The 26,406-nt window shown below is 39.3% G+C and overlaps 1 protein-coding gene across 1 annotated transcript in view; it reads left to right on the forward strand.

The window, feature by feature from the left end:
- LOC119850685 (macrophage mannose receptor 1-like) overlaps nucleotides 1–26,406 on the forward strand; it is a 46,114-nt gene that overhangs the window by 1,684 nt on the left and 18,024 nt on the right. Inside the window, 15 exon segments of the mRNA XM_043507133.1 lie at nucleotides 482–646; nucleotides 1,223–1,336; nucleotides 4,123–4,269; nucleotides 5,224–5,406; nucleotides 7,534–7,691; nucleotides 9,516–9,627; nucleotides 10,894–11,011; nucleotides 11,613–11,761; nucleotides 13,250–13,449; nucleotides 15,091–15,221; nucleotides 16,936–17,023; nucleotides 19,227–19,371; nucleotides 22,404–22,439; nucleotides 22,553–22,716; nucleotides 23,558–23,625. Of these exon segments, the coding sequence (XP_043363068.1) occupies nucleotides 482–646; nucleotides 1,223–1,336; nucleotides 4,123–4,269; nucleotides 5,224–5,406; nucleotides 7,534–7,691; nucleotides 9,516–9,627; nucleotides 10,894–11,011; nucleotides 11,613–11,761; nucleotides 13,250–13,449; nucleotides 15,091–15,221; nucleotides 16,936–17,023; nucleotides 19,227–19,371; nucleotides 22,404–22,439; nucleotides 22,553–22,716; nucleotides 23,558–23,625 (1,978 nt within the window).

Genomic DNA, 26,406 nt, shown 5'->3' on the forward strand with positions numbered 1-26,406 from the left:
AGTTCTTCCCAAACTTCTCTTCCATTGTTGTGCCTTCTTCCATGATGCCTCTTATCCTTGAACCTCACTCCCTCTCCTATGGATTCTAAATGCTTTTCTATCATGATTCAGATGCCTGATTAAGATGCACTTCTTCAAGTCCCTAGAGAGGGTGTTACAAACATCCAGCATAAAGGAATTACCTCCATCTGCATTTGAGCAAACTGTTTCCACAGATTCACAGCCAACTCCATCATCAAGCCCTTCTAACCAAGTGTCCACCACTTCACAAGTGGCAATAATTGCCACATTCACATAATTGCTGGTGTGCTGACATTATTATCTTGTCTCCTTGGCCTACCTGAAATGTTCCCAGATTTCCTGTGGCACTGGCACAATGATGTTTTACAAAAAATATCAGACTCAGTTTGACTCCATAACTAATTTTACCTGGTTAGTCACCATTACTAGTAACCAGACTGTATCTTTTGTTTCTCTGCAGGTAAAGACACCATCAGATTTTGGAAGTGAGATCCTTCAACAGGTTTCCACTACCAGATCAACTCCCAATCAGCACTAACATGGCACCAAGCAAGAACAAGCTGCCAGCAACAGAATGCAGAATTATTAAGTATCACACAGATGCATGAGCAAATGTATCTAAGAGGTAAAATAACAAACCCCTAGAAAGCCCTGACTTGCATTCTGGAAATACTAGGCCTAGTATTATAGCTACCTCCTGTGATAGTCTTTTTGGAGTGGTGGGATGGAGGGAACTTGTTTCATTTTCAATGGTTAATGCTACTTCCAAGAGTTTATATAAAGGTGGTTAGCCTGGTATGAATGGATGTATGTGCTGATGGTTCCAATAATGTCAAGAAATTTGCTATTTTAGGCTACTTTAGGAATCATTGTCAGTGAACAGAAGAGCAGTTCTTAACCTCCAGTTTGGAGCAGGGTAATAATGAAATTGACCATTTGTTAATGTGTTTTATGTATAGCTTCAAGGCTGAGTTTACTCTATGGAATCTTGCTCATGTTCACTTTGCAATTGATGTCATAAATAAAGGCTTTATTTTCAACTTCTTGTCAAAATCTTAGCAAGAAATGTTAATTAGCTTCTTATTAGCCTGTCTGAAATCTCTGGCAGCATATACATGAATAATCTACAAAGTATAATCTTTACTGACTGGTCCTATCCGAAAATGGAATAGTGCAGCATGTCATGTAATTTCTTGTTTAGGGTTAACTGAAAGTATGGGTTCTGCTCTCTGGACTGGTCTTAACAGGCTGGATTTAAAGAGTGGATGGCAATGGATTGGAGGCAATCCTTTCAGATACTTGAACTGGGCTCCAGGTAGGTATAAATCTGCTGAATATTTAAAACCAGAATTCTTTTTTCATATTACCACAATGTATCTCAGCTAGGGCTGCCAAGCAATTAAAAATATTAATCACGATTAATTGTGTCATTGAACAATAATGGAATACCATTTATTTAAATTTTTTTGATGTTTTCCACATTTTCAAATATATTGATTTCAATTACAACACAGAATACAAAATGTACAGTGCCAACTTTATATTTATTTTTATTACAAATATTTGCACTGTAAAAAACAGAAGAAATAGTGTTTTTCAATTCACCTAAGTACAGTAGTATAATTTCTTTATCATGAAAGTTGAACTTACAAATGTAGAATTATGTTAAAAAAACAAAACACCTACCTTCAAAAACAATACAATGTAAAACTTTAACGTCTACAACTCCACTCAGTCCTACTTCTTGTTCAGCCAAACGCTCAAACAAGTTTGTTTACATTTGCAGAAGATAATGCTGCCTATTTCTTGTTTACAATGTCACCTGAAAGTGAGAACAAGCATTTGCATGACACTGTTTTAGCTGGCATCACAAGATATTTACATGCCAGATGCACTAAAGATTCATATGTCCCTTGATGCTTCAACAACCATTCCAGAGGACATGTGTCCATGCTGATGACAGGTTCCGCTCAATAGTGATCCAAAGCAGTGTGGACCAATGCATGTTCATTGTCTGGATATACCACAAGAAGGATCCGAGACTTGTTATGGGTTTTAAGCAGCCACCCAACTTTATTATATAGATGTCTGGGACTACCCAGCAGATAAAGTGTACAGTGCAGGCAAATCCATGCTTATTCAAATCAATTCTCCAGGGTTTCCACCAGCTCCCCTTTGTTTAATCCATGTTTATTCAAATAAATTCTCCAGGGCTTCCACCAGCCCCCTTTGTTTCCATCCAGGTCCCCCAGCCATGGCTTGGACCTTACCATCCACCACACTTGTAAGAGGGTTAAGGAGGGCTATGAGAACGGGGCTGGGGGACGGGGGCGAGGTTGGCTCCCGGCTGTACCAATCACAGGAGTCCCCAACCCCTTCCCCTGTTCTGTTCCATTATCCAGTACCTCCTTTTAAGTCCTTTACTAGGCCATTTATCTGGTCACTGGCTGCCCTCCCTATGGAGTACCTGCACTGAACACCTGCCCAACTTACAAAATAAGTTGCAACATATGGCCTACCACCTTTTCTTCTCACCAGAAAAGATCTTCCTAAAGCCATGTGGATCGGCGCATGTTCATTTTCGTCATCTGAGTCAGATGCCACCAGCAGAAAGTTGATTTTTTTCTTTGATGGTTTGGGTTCTGTAGTTTCTGCATTAGAGTGTTGCTCTTTTAAGACTTCTGAAAGCATGTTCCACACCTCGCCCCCTCAGATTTTGGAAGGCACTTCAGATTCTTAAATCTTGGGTCGAGGGCTGTAGCTATCTTTAGAAATTTCACATTGGTATCTTCTTTGCATTTTGTCAAATTTGAAGTGAAAGTGTTCTTAAAATGAATATCCTATTATTGATTCACGTTGTCCTGGAGACCCAGAACAGAAATACAAAAGGCCCTCAGATCCAGGGTTTTTTTTCTAATGTGCACCCCCTCTCCCTCTGCAAAAAAGCATCATTCACTGGAGTTAAGTACATCTCTTCAGGAAGGCACAAGAGGTGCATGATGCTCAAAGACTAACTTTGGCATTGGACTGCACCCAGTGAGAGACTGGGGGGAAGGGGAACTTTGAACTGATAATGATCATTAATAATAACCTATAAGATAACAGCCTGTGCATACAGAGTTAGTTACAGATATTTGTTTTTATTTAGATGGTTACATGTGGTTAAGTACTCTTGGTAGAAAGTTATAGTTTGTATGTGTATTCGAATAATTATTTTTTATTATATATACTTTTAATATATTTAATGTTATTGTAGATAGGTGGAATCCAGTTCCATTCTGGTTAAGTAAAATCACTGTTATGTTTTATTTTTGTATTTTTTGACAATCAGGTATATTACTTTGTCTACTAATAAATAACTTTTTATCATAATCCACCCACCATCACAGACACACACATAGGCTTCTCACTTGCTGAATACATTATACCACCACTGTGACAGACAATTGCTAAATCTAGGTCAGTGGTTTTGGGACAGGGTAACCCTTTCATGTATTTCAAATTATAACACACTAACTTTACTCTGAGAGGTCAGTTTATACATGCATAATTTTTACTGTGAACAAAAGCTTGTTCAAGAATCTATAGAAGACTACAATATTCCAGTACTATAAATGTTGAGTTAAATTCTCTCCTGAGATTACATGGATGTAAGTGAGGGCAGGATTTGGCTCATTAACTATACTGCTAAGCAGTCGTATCAGCATATATTTCGGCTTCTCTTGTAAGATATATTCATTATAAAATACTCAGAAATGTATGTGAGTGTCGACCATATTTTTTATCAAAAAAAATAGATTTGCCTTTCCCATAAATTCAGTTTTTCTTGTTTCAAATCCTATTATGATGGGATTTTTAAGGTCAAAAGGATGATGGAACTGAATGAACCTCGAGTTCAGACGTTTTTCCTGTTCCTTAAACCTGAATACTACATATAGATATTTCTAAGACTGCAAATCTGAGTTTGGATTGAATCTGGGGAAAAAATGAGAATTTCCTGGTTAACATTCATCCAGGAACGAGCTCCTCAGATGTATTTAAAACTCAGAACTGTTCTTGACTTACAGGGAGATTCTCTCTTTTTGTGTCTTTTTTTCAAAGGAAGTCCCTCTCCAGAGTCTGGAAAAATCTGTGCAGCTTTAAATCCTGGAAGAAATGCTCAATGGGAAAACTGGGAATGTGATCGGAAACTTGGCTACATTTGTAAAAGGGGAACCACCAGTTTAGATTCTTTCACTGTTCCCTCAGGTAAGTCAGTCAATAAAAATAAAGTTTGTTGATCTGTACTGTAGCATTACAGGCTGCCAAGGTGAGCAGATACAAAGATAAAATGCATTTTATCTATATGAAATTATGAACTATTTTCAACAGGCAGGAATTCTTTTCCTAACGTACACATCATACACTCTTCTGTTTTGTTGTTTTTCATTTTGCAGCCACTCTGCCCTTTACCCTGTTTAAACATCATGGGCTGGATCTTCTGACCCACTGGCACAGCAGTGAGTAAAGACGGGGGAGGAGAAAAGGAACTTAAAATCCATCTTTTCCATAGCATTTCTGCCAAAGCGTCACTGAAATATTCACGAGTGAACATAAGAAGGGGAGAAGATGGCTGAAACAAAGTGAATAGTTTTTTCATAAAGGGGAAGAAAGTAGGAAGTGAAAAAGCAAAGGAAGAAAACAAGTGACACATCACAGAGGTGGTGCACAAGTTATTTTAAGGGAACAGGGCTTTTTCTTGTAATTTTTCCCAATATCCATATCTGGGAAGTTCAGCTAGTCCCATATATGGTCTGATGTTTCTTAGTGAAAGCATTATTTTAAAAATACTCAATCCAAAGGCATTCAGCATTAGATTACAATAATTTCTGATGTTCAGTTAACTGAGAATCAGTTATGAAATAATATAAAAAAAGATGTCAATACCTACAGATTACTTAGCTGTAATATATGAAAAACTTACATCTGACATTAAAAATAGTAGCTATATTCAAATGTGTACATCTTACAAATTGTAAAGTGCCCTTTTTTTAAAGTGTTTTAAAATGTTCATATTTTTAATCTTTCATTTGAATATACTGATATTTTCTATAGCAGATTCTGCATGAAATATTAGACCTGACTTTATACAGAATTAAAGCAATTACAGCCAATTTCATTTACTTTGTTTTTTAATTATGCTGATACATTGTTTAATTTTAGATGATTTGGGGCCTATTAAATGCCCAGATGGATGGATGTCATATGTAGGTCACTGTTACATGATTCACAGGGAGCCCAAAATATGGAAAGAAGCCTTGACTTCTTGTAGAAAGGAGGATGGTGATCTGGTCAGTATCCACAGTGTTGAAGAGCACAGCTTTATAGTATCTCAGCTTGGGTTCAGTAAGTATTTTCACAGGACAGTAATTTGCCTTTGTTCATATTTATAATGATCCACTTGGCTGGTTTATATTGTTAAACTAAAATGTCTGTAGCCAAAGAACATAGATCAGAATTCACTCGACATATGGAGGGGATAGATTTTATTTGATAAATGATGAAAAATAAAATACAGTTGTACAATATGGAACAATTTAAAAAAAAATCTCAAAATTGTAATTGAAATTTCCTTTCAAGGTGAACAAAACATTTCATTTGAACCAAAAAATAATTCTTTTGACTTTTTGATTTGCTGAAAATTTAAAAAAAAATTGTTTTACTTCAAATGATTTTTTCCTCAATTGTTCAGAGTTATCAGTGAACTGAAAAATCTATTATTTATCTATCTGTAATGAAAGTGCATATTCTACTGTGAATAGCAATGTGAGGTATTTATTTTTACCCATTTGTTTTGTTTGTCTTTGAAGAGATGTGGCATAAGGTGAGTAGGGTACAAACATTTTGCTAAAAAGTTTTAAAGGTAGAGTAGGGTGAATAACGGATTTTTTTATCATTGGGAATTCTGAAAATTTGGAAGGAAAAAATTAGTTTGGAATCAGACGATTTTTTTTAATGATCAGAGAATTCAAAAGTTGAAGAAAAATTATTTTGGATTGAATGAAACATTTCATTTCAGAAAAATGTTTCATTTCAATTTGAATCACTTTTAACTATTTTTGAATTTCTAAAATTAAAGAAAAATGTTTTGAAATGAAGTATTTCAAATCAAAATAAAATGTTTTTTTTTGAAAATGTCAAAAATAAATATTTGGGTTTTTTTGTTTGGTTGGGGTTTTTTTTTACCTTAAACGAGCAATTCAGTGAAATTTGACACAAATTCTCAAAAATGCTAAATCTGCATTTTTTTCACCAAAAAAAAGTTTTGGCAAAATAATTTCACCCATCCCTGCTTAAAATGTTTGTTAAATGTATGAGTAACTTTTTTTTTCTTGGTACATGGGTACAGTGTGTGAGAACAGGAAGTATGATTTTTGAAGAGTTAAAGTAAAGTTTTGTATGCATTATTTTATTCTAAATATACTGGCAATGTGTTTTGGACAAAGTCTAGAACCATGCTATTGTAACAGATAAGCCCCCCCCCCCAGTTATTTCTCCAGCTGTTGTTAAGAGGAGCGACCAAGGTTTTTGATACAGCAGCAAAAATTCACTTTTGTGCTACATCTTAAGATTCTTGAGCACAATTTCCTCATTCCAAAATCAACATGAAACTTTATCCTATAGAAGGATTGTTAACACACTGTCAAGGTTCCTTCCCCACTCTGAACTCTAGGGTACAGATGTGAGGACCTTCATGAAAAACCCCCTAAGCTTATTTTTACCAGCTTAGGTTAAAACTTCCCCAAGGTACAAACTATTTTACCTTTTGTCCCTGGACTTTATTGCTGCCACCATCAAGCGTCTAACAAATATAACAGGGAAAGAGCCTGCTTGGAAACGTCTTTCTCCCCAAAATCCCTCCAAGCCCTATACTCCCTTTCCTGGGGAAGGCTTGATAAAAATCCTCACCAATTTGCATAGGTGAACACAGACCCAAACCCTTGGATCTTAAGAACAAGGAAAAAGCAATCAGGTTCTTAAAAGAAGAATTTTAATTGAAGAAAAAGTAAAAGAATCACCTCTGTAAAATCAGGATGGTAAATATCATACAGGATAATCAGATTCAAAACATAGAGAATCCCTCTAAGCTAAACCTTAAGTTACAAAAACAGGAATATCCATTCCATTCAGCACAACTTATTTTATCAGCCATTTAAACAAAACAGAATCTAACGCATATCTAACTAGATTGCTTATTAATCCTTTACAGGAATTCTGACCTGCATTCCTGCTCTGGTCCTGGCAAAGGCAACACACAGACAGAGAGAACCCTTTGTCCCTCCCCCACCCCCCGCTCCAGCTTTGAAAGTATCTTGTCTCCTCATTGGTCATTTTGGTCAGGTGCCAGCAAGGTTATCTTTAGCTTCTTAACCCTTGATAGTTGAAAGGGTTTTTCCTCTGGCCAGGAGGGATTTAAAGGTGATTAGCCTTCCCTTTACATTTATGACATACACAACTGTTTTTATGTTTTAGAGCCAACAGATGAGCTGTGGATTGGACTGAATGATTTTAAGGTTCAAATGTTTTTTGAATGGAGTGATGGGAGTCCTGTAACATACACCAAATGGCAACACGGAGAACCAACCAGAGCAAACAACAGGCAAGGAGACTGTGTAGCTGTGAAGGGCCAGGTAACATGATCTGATCAATATTAACACAGTTAACATTGAAGGTAGCTTCCCAATATACATCTGGTTTTGACCCCCAGTTTCACCACCTAGCCAGGGCCAGACTAAAGAGTAGGTTCTACAGGCCCCTGGTGAGGCCGAGAGTCACAGGATGAGATCAGAAGAGATGAAGAATCCACCACATAGTACCTAAGTTGTTTCAGTGTTTGGTTACAACTAACCATTCAATGGTTAGTAAGATGCTAAGAATTTGCAACTTATTTCTAGTAAAAATATATTCTAGCATCAGCTTCAGCCATTGTTATGCTTTTGCCTGCTAAATTAGAGAGCTCTTTGCTACCAGAAATTTGTTACCTCTTAACTTTTTCTTGGATAAACTAAATACACTAAGGTTTGCTTTATTTTTGGTGAGGAGTGGTGCCTTTCATTAGTTGTAGTGAATTATGTAATTATTAGCTGTGGTTTATCATTCATAAGCATATACTATTTAGATATATTTAATATTGGTGAAGGAAGTGGCTGCCTACTTGTTAAGTGGTACTTCATGCAGACAGCACATTTCACCAGTGCTTTGAGATCTGCAGTGGTTGCTAAAGAGTCTATAGGTGGAATTTAAGGTGCTGATATGGTCGATAAAGACCTATTTGATTTAAGCCCTTCCCACTTGAAAGATTCTCTCTCTTTTCATGTTAAATCATGATGCTTGTGACTTTTGGAGATATTCAAGCTAGTACACATTGTCTGTGATGAGTCCTTGACTGACTTACTTCACTGCCCCCTTGGACTGACAAACCAAATTTGTTGTATTACAGAGTGCTCTCCAAGGATTGCTTATTTACTGGGGGGTAGGTGGCAAGTGGGACAGGCATTTGGTAGAGACAAGTCAAGGGACTTTGTGTGAATTAAAATTGAATTAGTTTAACATCTTTGCTTGTGGCTAAAATATTGTTAATATTTTGTAGCAACATTGTCAAAGGCAATTTACTGTGCAAGTTATATTATGGATGTAATTTTAAAATTGTATACATCCTTAGACTCAAACTAGTGCAAATATTGAATTAGATTATTATTACCGTAGTGCCTAGGAGTCTAGTGGTGGACAAAGTGCTATACAGACACTGAACAAAGACTGTTCCTGTCCCAAGGAACTTACAAGCTAAATATAAGAGAGAACAGAATGATACAAACAGACCAATGGGGGAGTATAAGAAAGGAAACAATGGCACAATATTAGCTAGTATGTTGGGAAGTGATCTCAGCACATACTCAAAGCTAGGGTGACCAGATAGCAACTGTGAAAAAACAGGACAGGGGGTGGGGAGTAATAGGTGCCAATATAAGAAAAAGTCCCCCAAAACGGGCTGTCCCTTTAAAAATGGGACATCTGGTCACCCTACCCAAAGCTAACTGACTAAATGTTGTTTCAATATAGAAAGAGCTACACATTGACTTTTAGTTTAAAATGACATTTATTTCAGATTAAGTAGATGAACAACAAGAGAGAACAAAGAGAAAATCATCATGTGCACACAATGCTTGTGTCTGCTTTGTAGCAGACTTCAGTAAAGTAGATTTACTGACAAAAGTGGTCTGGACACAATCTTCATAGTATCATTGCCTGCTCCCACAATGACACCGTCACTGCTATATGGTCTGTGAAAGTAATGTGATTTATATTTCTAAACCAATTAATAGAAGAGTGTAAGAAAGAAAGAAAGAGGATTTTTTCTCTTTCAAAGAACAGGACAGATAAAGGAAATGAGCAGCTTTCTAAAGACTCTGAATCTCTCTTCACTGACATTCCTTTCTTCCTAATGCCATATTCAGGATGGCTACTGGGCAGATCATCTTTGTGAAAAGAAAATTGGTTACATCTGTAAAAGGAAACCATTGTCACAAGTGTCTCAGGAAATGGAAAGCACAGATGCAGGCTGCCAGAAATTAAGTAGGCAGTAAGATTTTCAAAATCAATGGGAGGTTTGCTTGTGAACAACTAAAAATGAATTATATAGATATCCAGGAAATTAAATTGTACTACTAGGTTTCACTCTTTCAGTTACTCTGCCCTTCATTATGCCATCTACAATAACCACTTTTGAAGGAGCCTAGTATTTTTGCTGAAAAGCGTTGGTAAATTATGCCTATTGATTATTTCGAATCTGAAAAAAATACTACTTTTGTTAAAACAAATCTGGTCTGAATTCATTTTGTATTTATATGTATGCTCCAATACTAATAACTGGGGCCAAAAATGCCACTAAACAAAATTTTCAGAGAATTCCACAGATAATTTTTATATGTATATAATATATATGTGCCCAGGCGAATATAGTCACAAAATCATTCACAAACAGCTCAATAGTGTTAATAAAATGCATTCCATGCTCTTCTTACTACATTCTGTTGCCCACCAAGTCAATGTCATTAGTCTCAATTGAGCATGTCCTCAGAAGGAATCTCATTCCAGGGCTTCTTGGGCTGAGATCACTATAATCAGCAGGCGAGGAAAAGAAGTTTGTGGAGGCTAATTAAATTAAAATACTAATTAGATACTTTGCTAAAGCTGGACACACTTTGGAGAGAGCAGCACATTAGCCAAGGCTTGTTTTTACCCAAATGTGTTCTTTCTCGCTGCTCTGTAGTAGGTAGCACATCCTGTGATGCAGAGAAACATGGCTAATGAAGGAGGCAGGTTAGAGGACAAGGAGAGCCGCAAGGATGGAAGGTGGGGTTGGCTCTAGTGCAGGTATGACTTTCTTCTGAATAAGTCAACTAACAGCAGAGCTGGCACCTTTGTCCTTTCAGGTCTGGCACAACTCTGGAGGTTGTGAGAATTTTGCTCTAGACCAAACACAAATTGAGACTACTCCATTTTCGGCACATTGTAATAGGGAAAATAGTACTGTCGTCATTTTACTCATGGTTAGGCAGAGTCAGTCAAACATCCCTGTAGGTTTGCATGTAGTGTTCCTTCAATTAAATTTACAACACCACTATTCCTAGTGGAAATGCTGAGAGCACATTCTAAATAAGAATGTTCTGCCTCTGATGACATTCTTTTCCTCATTATGTCTTAGTTTGGCTTTAATGATGAATTCTCAATTAATATATTATTAATACACTTAAAAATGGGTAGAGTTCATTCATTGGTGAAATATATCACAATTCATCAAGAACTCATGCAGATACCTGATGGTCATGTTACAGGGCTGGAAAAGATATGGCACATACTGTTATTCTATTGGACAGATACCCGTAACATTTTCAGAAGCAAATGAAATCTGTGCAAGGAATAAGAGTTACCTAGCTTCAATTGAAAATAGGTATGGTAATGACTTTTTCTTTTACTTTTACCTTTGTGCTAATGATGGAAATAACGTAGAGCTTCCTAAGTTCTAAAACAGCCTAGAACTTGTTTATCAAATCTAATGTTGTGTCAAATAAAAATTGTCTAATCTGCAAATAAAAAATCAAGGTGGAATGTTAGTTACCTGCTCCTGTGATTTTTTAAATTAAATTAAATTAAATTTAATTTAATTTTATGTTTTTAAAAAATTTCCTTTCAGGGGAATAAGTTATTTTTGTTTTGGAATAATGCATTTCTGCATTAGAAAAACCACCACCTCATGCCATAGCTGCATCCCTAATTTTAGTACCAAATGGTCAGTAGAATGCCCCAAAACTGAGACAAAAGCAAACAAACAAAAATCTGACTTCCTCTTTCCCAACCTATCCCTCAGGCTTTCACAGTTTAGTGAACAGCAGAAAAGAAGAACTCAGTTGTTATAAATTATGAACATTCCAAAGTTAATATGCTGCTTGAATTATGTTTGTAATTATATCTTGTTTAGTTTAAAAATAAATGCTACCATGAAAATGAAACTCAATTTCTCTTTGGTTTGACACTTACTATCCTTTTTACAGGTATGAACAAGCCTACCTGATTAGTCTAGTTGGGCTGAAGCCTGAAAAATATTTCTGGATAGGTCTTTCAGATGTAGAGGAACCAGGGACTTTCAAGTGGACCAATGGTGAAGCAGTTCTGTTCACTCACTGGAATTCAGCAATGCCTGGTATGTGCTGCAGTGCTGTGTGATGTATACTGTCTGTGCTTTAAATATGGTCTAAAAGACTGTATGTTGAATGTCCAATGAGATTTCATTCTCTATTCCTTAGTAGATTTTACAGTTGTTGATAGTTCTCAAATACACCTTTGTTGATTGGTTTCGTTGACAGGAGATTTGATATTTCTATACTCAGAAGAATACTATGACTTCTGATGTGCTATCTCCATAAGGTTAACCTAGTTAACCTGGCTAGTCTTCACAAGGAAATTAGATTACCTCACAGCGCCTTAAGTGGGGCGGGGAGGATGGGGGAGTGGCGGCACAGTGGCAGTGTTGTGTGGTTTGCTGGGGGAAAGGGTATGCCACTTTAAGAGGTAGAGAAACATGGATGCTAGTGCAGCCACAGAGTGGGGATGCTAACTCATTCCCCCAGGTGACCTGACTGGAAGGGAGGGGAGACTATATAGAGTAAATGAGCAGGAAGAGCCCTCTCAAACCCAGAATAAATGAGTATTCCCAGACAGTTATTAATAAAGTTGTGGCCTAATTAAACCACATCCAGTGTCTCCTGTTCTTCTTCCTGTATGGCTGGACAATCAGAATCCTTGTCATTGTTATAGGCAAGGGTCACAGACCACTTCCTAGAGCCTTGTGTCTTGTGTTGGTCTCGCACTCATCCCCCTAACTTGGGTGATACTTAGCACTGGATAGAAGTGGCCCAAATAGAGAAATAGTAGGTATTGTGCTATGTTAGAAATTAAACAATTGTATAACTAGAGATTATCATACTTTGCTTGTTGCATTTGTATTGCTAGCCTGAATATATGGAAACTTCCTTGCAAACAGATGTCTGGAATAGTTTGTTAGGACCTGATCCAAAGGAAAACACTCACATTAGCATCAATAGGTAGTGGATTAGGCCTTTTATCCGCAAGTTCTTTAAATCATTTTGATACGGAGGAATTTTTTAGATGATTTAATGCTCTTTACTCTATATGGGAATAACATTCTGCATACCATTTTCAGGACTTCTCATGGTCAAAGTGGTGAAGGTTCATGTTTAAATTCTGTAGGGATTTCTTTTTTGCTAAAAGTGCTCATGGGACTTAGCATATCACATGTGCTGCTGGTGTATGTATGTATATATCATGTATATACTGAGGACCTGATTTTTGGTGATACTAAAGCCACTTCACACAGCCAGAGCAGAGCTCCTGTATTTACACTCACATTACGGTCCTTTATATAACTAGAGTAGTAAACGGGCCTGAATGTAAATGGGAAATCATGTTCTGAATGCCTTTGCACTAAAATCTCCATCTTTTACCTCATAAAATGTATTATTAAGGTAACTAGAAGTTTAATTTCTCTTGAGCAACTCAGAAATTACAATACTATTAAAAAGTAAGGACGCTGCTGTAAATATAAAATATTAATTATTATTATTTATATATTGTTGTCAACTAATTTGTACTACCTTTATGTCTCATTAAGGAAGAAACCCAGGCTGTGTTGCTATGAGAACTGGAACTGCAGCTGGATTATGGGACGTTCTTAATTGTGAGATGGTGGAAACATTTCTCTGTAAACAATGGGCTGAGGGAGCGACACCACCTCCTGTTCTTCCAACAGCTCCTTCTCCCACATGCCCCCAAGGTTGGGAATCAACCACTTATAGTAGCTCATGCTTCAAAGTAAGTTCTAAACTAGTCAATGGCGAGTAAGAGGCTTCACTCTTGATTTTAAGGGAAGGAGGGCGCTCGGTTCTCTCTGCCTTATCTGAGACTAGACTAGACCAAGCAAAACAAGCTCGCCTCAGATAACTGAACTCAGTCCTGAAGATCCAACTCAATTCCACACCCACCCAGGAGTGGAAGATCACCTGTCCAGTAATATCCTCTGACTTGGGGATGGGCAAGAAAGGCACTCCTTCTATGTGAGGTGTTGGGACTAGTCTGTGTGAATATTGCTGTGAATGTGAATAATGGAGAGTGGAAAAGAAAGGAGGGAGAAACTGACGAGGAAGGTGATTGAAGGGGAGGAAAGTGGTTAAAGAACACAAACCAGAACAAGAGAAGAAAAGAAAGAAGGGGAATGGAGTAAAAGGAAGAAAAAAGACAGGAAGATTGTATATTAGAGGAAAATAAATTTGAGTTGAAAATTGGAAGGGGAGACCGGGGGGAACAAAGGAGGAACAAAATACATGAAGACATTCGGTCTATGAAAAGAAAGAATGAGTTAAGGCAACTACAGAAAGAGAACAACAAACACAGAGCAGATCTGGTATTTCTAAAAAAAATACTTAATAAAAAGGGAAATGCCAAAATGCTGGATTAAGTAATACAAACAACAAAGCTTTGCATCAGTGGGATTATTTAAATGAATCATGCTAACCATTGTGAGTTAGGCGTTCCATATTTGCACTCAGGATGGGATGGGATATAAGGATAGATGGTATGGAAACATACATATTAAGTTCAGCCAAGGCAGGAGAGAGTCTCAGGCTTGGCCCATGATAAGAACAGGACATTGCCCATATTCTTTAGGATAACATCTATCAGGGATGCTGGTGGGTTAATTTAAATTAATGTTTGGGAGGAGCTTTGAACACCTCAAATTAAAAGTGATAGATTGCAGATGTCCAAAGAAATATGAAAGAAGTATTTTTTAGCAGACATTTGAAATGTCCTAAATAAGAAGTGCAGGATTGGTTGCAAAGTGTGTCTAACATGCTTTGAGATTTTACAGAACAAAGAGTATGTATGTAAATGGAAGATGTTAATAGTTTTTGTTTTAGGAGACCCTGTCTTGTTTTAGTTTTGTAATTTTTGGTGTTTAAAAAAAACCAACTAACCCAACCAAAGGTAATTTTGATTCTGGTTCCATTATCCTCTTATTGGTCAGGTCAGCCCTGTGCTCACCCACTGCTCAAACCTCTTCTCGTGAGGCCTAAACCTCCCTAGTCAGCATACCCAGATGCTCCTCACTCCACCTTGTTTCTCTTCTCCAACAATTCTTCTTCCCATTCATGTCACAGGGTATCCTTGGCACTTTTACAACTCCTATGAGTTGTAAACTGTAAACTTCCCCTCTCTACTGTTCTAGCAGCTACAGATCCTCCCCAATATTCCTCACTTCTGTGAGTGCTTGATAGATCTCCACGCAAAGTGAAATAGTTAAATTTACAAATAGAGCACTCTGTAACCTGTTACGTGTACATGACATACTCTTTGACTTGTCTAACTGTAAAAAATCCCATTTTTAAGGAAAAGAGATATTTCTTGATTTTATAATATAATGTAGTAAACTTGTATTGTAAACTATATTCTCTTTAGTGTTTTTCTAAGAGAACACAACCACAAAAGAAAACATGGTTTGAAGCTCGAGATTTTTGCAGAGCAATAGGAGGCGATCTGGCTACTATCCAGAGTAAGGAGGAAAATCGTATAATAAAAATTGCAATAAAGTAAGTATCTATTATATTCTATTATAATTAATATGTCAAATAATAATCATTAGAAATGCTCTTTTATCCTTAGTGAAATAATTAGTCTGTAAAAGCAGAAAAATCCTCTGTGTTGGTCAACATTCTCTCAAATTATTAATTTTCTTAGTGGTCACATTTAAAAACAATAGCTTGGGTATTTACAGGAGCTCCGTAAATCAGTGTCATGATATATAGAATATAGTTTGGGAGCATATAAATTGGTCTAGAGTTCATTTGCACAAAACCAGCTATATTTACAAAAATAGGAATAGAAAATAGGGCCAACTTTTGTGACTCATCTTTAACTAATCACTGATTGAACCATTTAAAAAAAAAGCAGCTCTGAATTGACAGATATTTTTCTTTCTTAGAAGAAGACACAATACAAAGAAACAAAGGTTAGGATCAACAATAATAGCTTTAGTTTTAATTCATCAGCCTCTTCTATTGAATCAGTATGTGGTAATTCCTCCTCTGGGGCCTCTCCTGTACATATGTCACTGTTCCCTGGTTAACAGCATCTTTGACCTCTTTGTTCCTCCTGGAGAGCACTCGTATTTAGGTCTCTAACCATCACATTTATCAAGGTAGAGTCTCATCATCCTCTCACTCAAGACCAGGACCTTAGGCTGCAGTTTTCTGTGATGAACTGTGACCAACTCAGCAGGTCTGAGTTCAGTTCATGATTTTTGTCGGGAGGGATAGCTCAGTAGTGGTTTGAGCATTGGCCTGCTAAACCAAAGGTTGTGAGTTCAATCCTTGAGGGGGCCATTTAGGGATCGGGGCAAAAATTGGGGATTGGTCCTGCTTTGAGCAGGGGGTTGGACTAGATGACCTCCTGAGGCCCCTTCCAACCCTGATATTCTATGATTCAGCCCTGCAGTTCTGTTCTCTCAGGGGCAATGGAAGAGTTATCTAGTGACTATCCAGCTTTCAATAAAGCAAAGTATTATTTATTCAGAACAAGAGTGTTACAGATAATACACATCTTAAAAATAATAAACTGCTTCTACGCATGCCTTGCTCTGGTAGGTTTGAATTACTTCAGGTCCTTTTCCTGTGGCCTGTCTGTCTTGGTTACAGTCTCCAGTCTGTCCATTTTTGGATAGAGTGTGAGTCACTGTCTCCTCAGGTCAAGGCTGATATTTTACACGATCTCAAGTCCTTTGTTATCTTACACTTCTTGAACCAGATCAAACCAGTTTATGCTATTCCCGGAGGGACTAGCAAATATTTGTTACCTGCGTTTTATCCGCATTGTCTTAAATTTCTTCAATAAACATCCTTAATCTTACCCACTGAGCCAGGAATAAAGTCACTAGTCTGCCCATAAAGATATTGATAACATTTATGAAGTTAATTCAATCGTCTTTGAATACTCCATGATTCCAGGACATTGTGCTGGTCATGTCATGTATAGCAGTGAGTTTGATCTGATGATACTGCAGCTGTAAATAATTTAAATTTTCAATTGAAAACTGCAAAATGTCAATTGATCTCTCTGATGGATAAAGAGAGCTTGTTGAAGTACTGCAGGGTCCTGATCAGAAGCTCACTGAAGTCAGTGGGATTCATTCTGTAACTTAATTGGGCGTAGAATCAGGACCCATGTTCTAAAACATTATAGTTTTTGATTACATAAACTATACTTATACCTATTTATATACTGTTCTCTTCATGTAATATATACTAGTAAAGGTGGATCCTTATATAGTACTTATTGGACTGGTATATTTTCCTTGTATCCTGACGAAGGATTTGTTTGGAGTGATGGCTCTCTGGTGAGTAATTTAATTTTTAACCACCTGTCTGAGTTCAGGATGTATTTTCTCTATTCTTATCTCAGCCTATTCCTATTCTTATCTCTGTCCTCTCCTCCTCCTCCTCTCATGGGCCCTAATGTTGCCAACACTTACACACTTCACTTTACTACTCTGAGTATGCCATTGAAATCAATGGCACATTTGAACATTGATCACTTTGAAATCAATGGGATACTCATGGTAGTAAAGTTAAGCATGCATGTAAGAGTTTACAGGATTGGGGCCACAGGTCACTCAACTCAGCTCCCAGCCTTTTCCTGAAGAAATGCTTCTGTTACTAATCACTACTCCAACTACAGATTTCAGTTAGAGTCAGTTGGCTTGTTCATGTCAAAGCACATAGAGCATATTATCCTTTCTAAGGGAAACCAAAGATCTCCAGTCATTGTTTTTGAAAGCCAAAGCATGTACTAGAGGTTCTCAATCTCACTAGCATTAGCCTTGAATCCTGAGAACAGTAGATGTCTAATACTTATATGCTTCTTGTTATTGTGACCAACATCATGTTATCTGACATTTATTACAAATTTGCAGTCATCCCCCTCTCCCACCACTGCCACCACTACCTTCCTAGGATATTACAGATATTACTCCTGGTTACAGACCCAAACCAAGAAAAAAATAAGTGGACCATGTTCTAAAAGACAGGGTTCGTTTGATTGCAAAAGGGACTCAAATTCCAGAGCTATGAGCCCTTCACTAACAGCATCCTTCTACTAACCCCCAGGAGGTCAGCTGTAGAGAAAGGCATCAAGAGAATTGCAGTGAAATGCAGCTGTTACAGTGGGGCAGACTTGAGGAGTGGGGTCTCTGAGATAGCCATGTCCCAAAGGATTCAGGGCTTTATAAAGAATTACATACAAGAAAAGATTTTAAAATAACATTATTTAGGTTGCAAGATCAAGCAATTGAAAGTAAGGAAATGCCAGATTCACAGTGCCCACACAACCGTAAGTCTTCCCTTTTGTGCCCCTTTCCATCCTATGCCCTGAATGAGAGAGGGTTCCTATGGAAAACATGAATATTTAGTCATTCCTCATTTTCCAGTGTTTAACTTTAACTTAAATGCTTGTAACCCTTTTAAGATTCTTAGAGTATGTTTAATTTCCAAAGGAAAAACCAATTCTATTATGTGCAACTCTAACAACCTCGCCCCATTATGCAGCAGCTGATTATACATCATCAACAGGGATTGAACCCTGAACCTTCAGCATTGTACTACAATGCTCATTCCCAGCAAAGGAAGGTGTGAGTCAGGGTGAATGCTTCTGAGAGTGTTAACTTCAAGTGGCAATTTCCTGAGCAGGGATCTAGTCCCTGCTTGTTTTGGAGATGCAGGTAACTTGTTCTCACAAAGGGAAATTTTAACAATTCCCATCACTTTTGGATCTAGGGAGACACTCTGCTGCTGCCCTTGGAGGCAAAACACAGAAAGTGCAGATCAAGGGGAGGGGAGGTAAACATGGCTTTAAGCCATCTCTGTGCCCCTAGATGCCAGCTGTGGGTTTCTCTAATTTACAACAGCCTTACCTGGCTGCCTACTGGCTGATCTGCAGCTTATAGAATCCCAGTATATCAATCAGTGCTGTGAAGAGTTTTCTCCCATTCCCAGATTGCTCCTTGTGCTGGGGCTTGCAAGGGAGGCATCATCGGGCTGCCACTACAATGTACAAGTGTACAAGGGCAGAAGCAGGGGGAGACTCTGTACCAGTGTCTGTTTAATAGCCATAAGGGAGACAGCTCTATCATGCAGGAGGTCAAGTGAAGTTTATCCAGCACATACAGAAACACCAGCAGTGAGGCTGGATGAAACTTGCAGCCAGAGAAGCATGTGCACTTGTCTGTTCCTACCCTGACATTGTGTCCTCAGATTGTAGACAGGATGGAAAGCTCGTCACAGCAAGAAATGCTTGATCTTACTCCCATTGAAGATAGTCTCAATCCACCAGTCGCTCACTATGCTATGCCTGAAACTACGCTCATCCTCACAAGTGTTGAGCACATTGTTTCAACTACACTCTAGCTTTCCCAGTCTCATTGAATAAAAGACTAAATCTGTAAAACAAGCCCAGGTCACTCTTGCATGACAATGCAGAAAACAAACATTGTTCCTCTTTAAGGCAAAAATAAAAATAAAAAACTAAGCTGTTTTCTACAATAGGTAAAATACACAGACTGGGGAGAAAGATCAATAAATCGGGAAGGAGACAAAGATTGTGGAGTGGTCAGTGGATACAGTTTTTCCTTGCATTGGAAGCATGCATCTTGTGAAATGCTGCATGACTGGATTTGTCAGATAAAAAAAGGTAGTATTGCTTTCCGCTATAAATAAGAAAACTAAACAGATTTTCTTTTCTAAACGGTCCTTTTGGTGGGCTAATTACAAATTAAAGAGGTGAGATTTTGAAAACTATACTTTACTTAAGGTTACATGCAAAAAGAGAGCTAGGTAGCACAACGTATATAAGGCCAGATTTTCAGAGTTAGGAATATGCAGTTGAACATGCATCTGTACACATGCTTAAATAAGGCATATAAATAACTGGTGAATTTGTATATGTCCTATAGAAAGCAAATTCAATATGTGGTTGGTTAATGTTCTTTATAGGTTCATACCATAAAAGTTAATACTGTTAATAATTATGGTGTGTTCTCTGAAACATTTGTTTTTATACTTGTATAAGTCTCCCTAACAAAGGAAGGATTTCAGAAATAACCATAGATTGAGTATCCTCTTACCTCTGTGTGTATATATATATATATATATATATATATATATATATTTGTACTGAGTGGCACTGGAAGCAACTGAAAACAATTGTGGATTAGATCAGAGTTTGGACTAATCTGTATAGATGAGATAATATCTCTGTAACCTTATGTACTTTTCTAATTGAAATCAAGCTTGTTTTCATTTGTTTGGTAACACAACTGTGTCTAGTATCAGTGATGAAAATATCTGGAAATACTTTGAAGTAGTTTTTAATTTTTAATTAATTTTTCTGGTACAATATATAAATGATTATGACTTGTATACTCATAGACCAGGGATGGGCAAACTGTGGCTCGGGGGTCACGTTGACCCTTCAGATGTTTTAATCTGTCCCTCAAGCTCCTGCCGGGGAGTGGGGTCCGGGGTTTGCCCCAGTCCGCGTGTGCTGTGGCTGCACGCGGCTCCCAGAAGCAGCGGTATGTCCCCCCCGCAGCTCCTATGCGTAGCGGCAGCTAGGGGGTTTCGTATGCTGCCCCCACCCCAAGCGCCAGCTCTGCAGCTCCCATTGGCCAAGAACTGGAGCCAGTGGGAGCTGCAGGGGCGGCACCTGAGGATGGGGCAGCGTACAGAGCTACCTGGCCGTTCCTCCGCATAGGAGCCAGAGAGGAGACATGCCACTGCTTCTTGGAGCTGCTTGAGGTAAGTGCCACCTGGAGCCTGCACCCCGGCTCATTCCTGAAGCCTAACCTCCTGCCCTAGCCCTGATCCCCCTCCTGCCCTCTGAGCCCCTCGGTCCTAGTCCAGAGCAACTTCCTGCACCCTAAAACCCTCATCCCCAGCCTCACCCCAGAGCCTGCATCCCCAGCTGGAGCCCTCACCACCCCTCCCGCACTCCAACCCCCTGTCCCAGTCCAGAGCCCCCGTCCACACGCTGAACTCCTCATTTCTGGCCCTACCCCAGAATCCTCACCCTCTCCCACACCCCAACCCCCAATTTTGTGAGCATTCATGGCCCGCCATACAATTTCCATACCTAGATGTGGCCCTCAGGCCAAATAGTTTGCCTACCCCTGTCATAGACATTACCTGAAAAATCCACACTTATACATTTTTGAAATGTAACATTTAAGTAACGTTTTACAAAAGGGCATGAGGGGAGGAAAATAAATTGGCTTCCTTAATTTAAATGTAAAAGGCCAAATTCTCCTCTCAGTTGTATAAGGACAACCCCTTTTGGTTGAAGGGTATTACACTAATGTAACCAAAATTGGGGGTTTTTTAAGCTTCACATAGTTGAATTGTTATCAAACTAGAACTTTGCAAAAATGTTAATGCAAAAGTTGAAACCTTTCAAAATTAGCCAGATTTCAGTCCACACTCAGGTCAGAGCAGCAGGTTTGTGTTTGATTTTCTGGGCTTAGTAATCTTTTTGCCAATGTTTGATGTGAAGATTTTTTCTCTATCTGCATCATGTTGAATCTTTAGAAGCTGTCTCATTGGGTCATTTTAGATAAGTCTGGCCAGAGAGCTATTTAGCTAGGGAGCCTAAGAACCTGGGCAGTCTGCCAGGTGGATGCTTGGACAGCTTAGGGAACCAGAGAGCCACCTGTTTGCCAGACAGGTAAGGCAGCCCAAGGATCTGGGAAGCTGGGGAACAAGGAAGCCTCAGAGGTCAAGGAGCCAGGTGGCCAGGAGAATCAAGGAGTCCTCATGTCCACCAAGTGGGCAGCCCTGGGAGCTAGTCAGCTGAGGAACAGGGCATCCAGGAACCAGCTAGCTGGGGGTTCTGGGCACGCTGGGGAGCCCAGCAAGCAGGTAGTCCAGGATCCAGCAAGCCAAGCAGCCAGACACCCAGGAAAGCTGCCTACCTACTGGGCAGGCAGCCGGGAGCCACACAGCCCAACAGCCTGCTAGCAGAGGGAGGCCCAGCAAGCCAGGCAGCTAGCTGGGTTGGCAGGAAATCCAGTAGCGTTGCCTAGTTTCCATCTAAAGTAACTGTCAGTGGAACAGACACATTCCCACAAGAATCAGTATTATTGCTAGGTTTCAGAGTAGCAGCCGTGTTAGTCTGTATCCGCAAAAAAGAAAAGGAGGACTTGTGGCACCTTAGAGACTAACAAATTTATTTGAGCATAAGCTTTCGTGAGCTACAGCTCCCTTCTGGGCACGTAACGGTAATGCTCTAAGTGCCCTTCCATTCTTGAGTAAGAAATCAAGTGCTCCTCAGAAAAGCAATGGCCAAAAGCCATGGCTATCTTGTTCCATCAGAACTGATCAATCAAAATAAATGGCTGATGATACATATATTCACACTTCCTCTCATCTTAACAACATTCAGGTACTATGACACTGGAGTAAATTTAATGAAAAACTTATCTAGATTGTGGTGAGTGGGTCTCTCTGGACGTGAAATCCATTTTCTGCTGCAGCTGATAGAATTTAAACTTAACCATTGAATGTGCCTACCATGATATTTTTCTGATTGAAAAACATAAACATTGTGAATGTCTAAAACATCTTAATTAACACTGCATTTCTTTGCATTAAATCACTGTATAAAATAAATTTTCCTTGAAGAATATGCATGACATACATTACACATTCAGATTTTCTCTTGTTCTGCAGGAGTATCATTAAAATCAGAACCAGTTAGCAAATATGGTAAGCTTTTTTTAATTCATTTGTTTTTGGGGGATATTAACTCTAATGCTATTGTAGAATAAATGTTTTGTGCTATAGATGTAGTATTTATGGATACATTATTTACTTTCCAGAGTATAAAACCACTGAAGATGGATGGGTTATATATGAAGAAAAACAGTATTTTTTCAGCAGAAATGAGGTGCCTATGGAAAAAGCCCGAGAATTCTGCCAGAAGAATCTTGCAGATCTTGCTGTAATTGAGAGTGAAAGTGAAAGAAAGTTTCTATGGAAAACTGTAAGAGAAAACGTTCATTTCAGAAATAAATAGTGTGGCATAGTGGGAAATAGATACTTTTAATATTATGTTTCTGAAACTTTGGAAAACATAAATTGAGACATGTATTGACAGGAGTGGAGCCGTGAATTTTTTGTTGTTGTTTTTTTTATGAAATTTGCCTGCTGTTGAATTTCTGAAACTTCCTCCAAAATGTACCTAGTTACTTGTGAAATTGTTCACATTTGAGAAAAATATCAACCAGATGTGTCTGCATGTCTATCAAGGGCCCATGGAGCCAGTCTCACCTAGTGGAAGAAGCATAAGTCTGTGGACGCCTGGAGCTCCTGAGTTCTCTGTATGTGACTACCCTTAGTAGTAATTTGCACTAATCTGACCCTGGACAACACACCGAGTAAATGGATAAATATCACTGTCCCTGTTTTTATAGATGTGGAAATTGAGACTCAGAAGTTACAACACAATTATGCAGTATTTAGGCACCTAATCAAAAACAGTGCTGAAAGTCTGCAGTTCCTAATGACTTCAGACTTCAGTGTGAGTTCTCAAGACCTCTGAAAAGCAGACCATTTTTACTGAGATACCTAAATATAGATTTAGGCTCCGATTCAGGAAAATATTTAAGCAAGTGATTAAATCCACCTCTATTTAGAATAGTATTTAAGTACATGCTTACCTTTAAATACATGGTTAAATCCCATTGATTACAATTATTGTCTTCTCTTCGGACTGTACAGTACCCACCTAATCAATTGAAAGAGAATGGCTGTTTGTTTTTCCTAAGATCTCTTTGTGACATATAAAGGAATTATTAAATTAAAATGGTATCTTCTTATTTTAGGGTATCTCTCTGCATGAGACCAGATCATATTTCATTGGTTTAACACTGAGTCTTGATAAAAAGTTTAGGTAAGTAAATATGAACATCTAGGCTTTTAACATGTAGCAAAAAAAATGTATTTAGGTCATCAAAAGTTAAGGGTCTATAAATGCTACCATTTTCAAGAGTTGATGGTAACTCAATTATAGCTAGTTGTGGACTAATCTTAGCAGAAGAGTGACTGTAAGTGGCTGAATAAGTGGAAAGTGCTATAGTAATCAGTTCCTTTCTGACTATATCTCCCTTAGGATAGCTATCAACTCTCCAGCTGTGCAGAATCCTATACAACACTGATCGACCCTGGTCATTGGCAGGCAGGATCAAACCTGGGACCTCTGAAGCTTAATGTATGAGCCTCTATTGCAGGAGCTAAAAGCTACAGATCTCTTAGCTAAGGCTGTAGCAGACTCCTCAATCTCTAGAGCAGTGGTTCTCAAACTTTTTTTTCCACTGACTACTTCAAAATTGCTGTGGGTCTCGGCGGACCACTAAATGATCTTTCCAAATGTTGTTTGTACCGTTAGCTAACTATTGTAAAGCACTTTGGATAAAAGTGCTATATAAAAAAACCTTAATAATAAACAACATTTTTTGTTCTACAAATAAAAGCACACAACTTATATTTTAATATCAGTAGTCTTACCTTTTTAATGCGATGGATGTGCCCTCTCTCTCACACATGTGCATCTTCTCCAGGATCCAGGCACCTAATTAGTGGAGCCACGCCTGCACGGCTCCACTAATTAGGTGGGTGGCTCTTCATTCTCTTGTGTGCAGCTGCCTAGGTGCGCACCTTAGAGGGAACTATCCGCGGACTATCTGAGTGGAGCTCACGGACCACTGGTGGTCCATGGACCAGAGTTTGAGAACCTTGGCTCTAGATGCTCTAGGGCAGGGGTAGGAAACCTTTTTTCGATCGGGATCCATTGACCCACATTAAAAATCAGTCGCAGGCCACACACAGCCCCGCAGGGCTGCATGGAGGCTCAGGGCTTCCCCTAGGCTCTGGGGTGAGGCCAGAAATGAGGGGTTCAGGATGTGGGAGGGGGATTCGGACTGGGGCAGGGGTCTGAGGTGCAGGAGGGGGTGAGGATTCTGACTCTAGAGTGATGTTGCAGATGAGAAGTTTGGGGTGCAGGAGGGGGCTTCAGGCTGGGACCAAGAGGTTTGGAGTGCACAAGCTGGCTCAGGGCTGGGGCAGAGTGTTGATGTGCAGGAGGAGGTTTGGGGTGTGGGCTCTGGGAGACAGTTTGGGTGCAGGATGGGGCTCAGGGCTGGGGCAAGGAGTTGGGGTGCAGGTGGGGGTGTAGGGTCTGGGAGGGAGTTAGGGTGTGGGGGGTTCTGATCTGGGGCAGGAGGTTCGAGGTGTGGGCTCTGGGAGGGAGTTAGGGTAAAGGAGGGGGCTCCAACCAGGGCAGGGGGTTTGGGATGCAGGGTGTGGGAGGGGGTTCCAACTGGGGCAGAGGGTTCAGGGTGTGGGGTCTTGGAGGGAATTAGGGTGTGGGATGGGTTTCCAGCCGGGGCAGGGGGTTCGGGATGCAGGGTCTGGGAGGGAGTTAGGGTGCAGGAAGGGGTTCCAACATGGGGCAGGGGGTTCTGGGTGCGAGCTCTGGCTGGTCAGTGCTTACCTCAGGTGGCTCCCAGTTGGCAACGCAGTGGGGCTAAGGCAGGCTCCCTGCCTTCCCTGGCTCTGCACTGTTCTCGGAAGTGGCTGGCTAATGGGAGCTGCGGAACCAGCACTTGGGGCGGGGGCTTCCCTGATTGCCCCTGTTTCTAGGAGCGGCAGAGACATGCCGGTTGCTTCTGGGAGCTGTGTGGAGCTGACTGGACTTTTAACTGGGGGAGGGAGGCGCTGAGGCTCGGTGCTTCTGGCCCACAGCACGGAGACTTACCGCGGGCCGGATAAAATTAAGCAGCTGGCCATAGGTTCCCTACCCCTTTTCTAGGGGCTATTATAGGGGGACAGAGCACCACACCAAGCAGGCATGGGTTACAACTGCTCTCCATAATGTTTCATCATGTCACTTCTTTGCATCTCACTGTGCTATCAAAGCTACCATATGTCATCGTTATTTTGTCAAAGCTTTTTTTTAGTTCCTGACTTCCATTGACATTCCATGTCTTTCTGGAATCCAGTGCAACCAGAATCTTTGAAGCCCTGAAGGCTTCATGTGCTCTTCTCTTTCTGTAGAGACAGAGAGACTTTTCCCCATGCCCATCCTTTTGTTTGGTACCATTTTACATAGAAGGAATGATATTCAGGTGCTAATGACTGATTTATCACTTAAAATTATTCAGAATAAGATGCTGGTTTTTCCCATTTAATTGACTTATTTGAGAATAGTTCACCTCTCACTAAAACAGGGAATGAAGGTTGGAGCACCTTAGGTTGGGGCAATTTAGGGACTGCAGTAGGAAGGAGTGAGCAGTGAGCTGAGAGAGTCTCTATGCAGGAGCACAGACGGAAGTGTGGTAACTTATTAAGATATTTATCTTCAGAGAGTAACAGTTACAGATAAGTATCTCATCTCATTTTTTGCTTAAGTGAAATCAATAGCAATTCATAGCTGAGAGAACAGAATGCATTTATAAAAATATATCGTATCTGGTTAAGTAATTGCCATATTTGATATTTATTATTTGTATTAGAACTGGTTGAACACTATTTCCAAATTTATTTCATGATTTCTAACAATTGATGGAAAATTATTTTTGTTTTTTTTTATTATTTCCCAATCTGTAATATTTATGTTTTATGTAATTTATCTCAGCAAAGGAATAATCAAAGTAAAGAAATAAAAATTCCTGAC

Source organism: Dermochelys coriacea, chromosome 2, assembly GCF_009764565.3.
Source record: "Dermochelys coriacea isolate rDerCor1 chromosome 2, rDerCor1.pri.v4, whole genome shotgun sequence".
NCBI classification, from domain to species: domain Eukaryota; kingdom Metazoa; phylum Chordata; order Testudines; family Dermochelyidae; genus Dermochelys; species Dermochelys coriacea.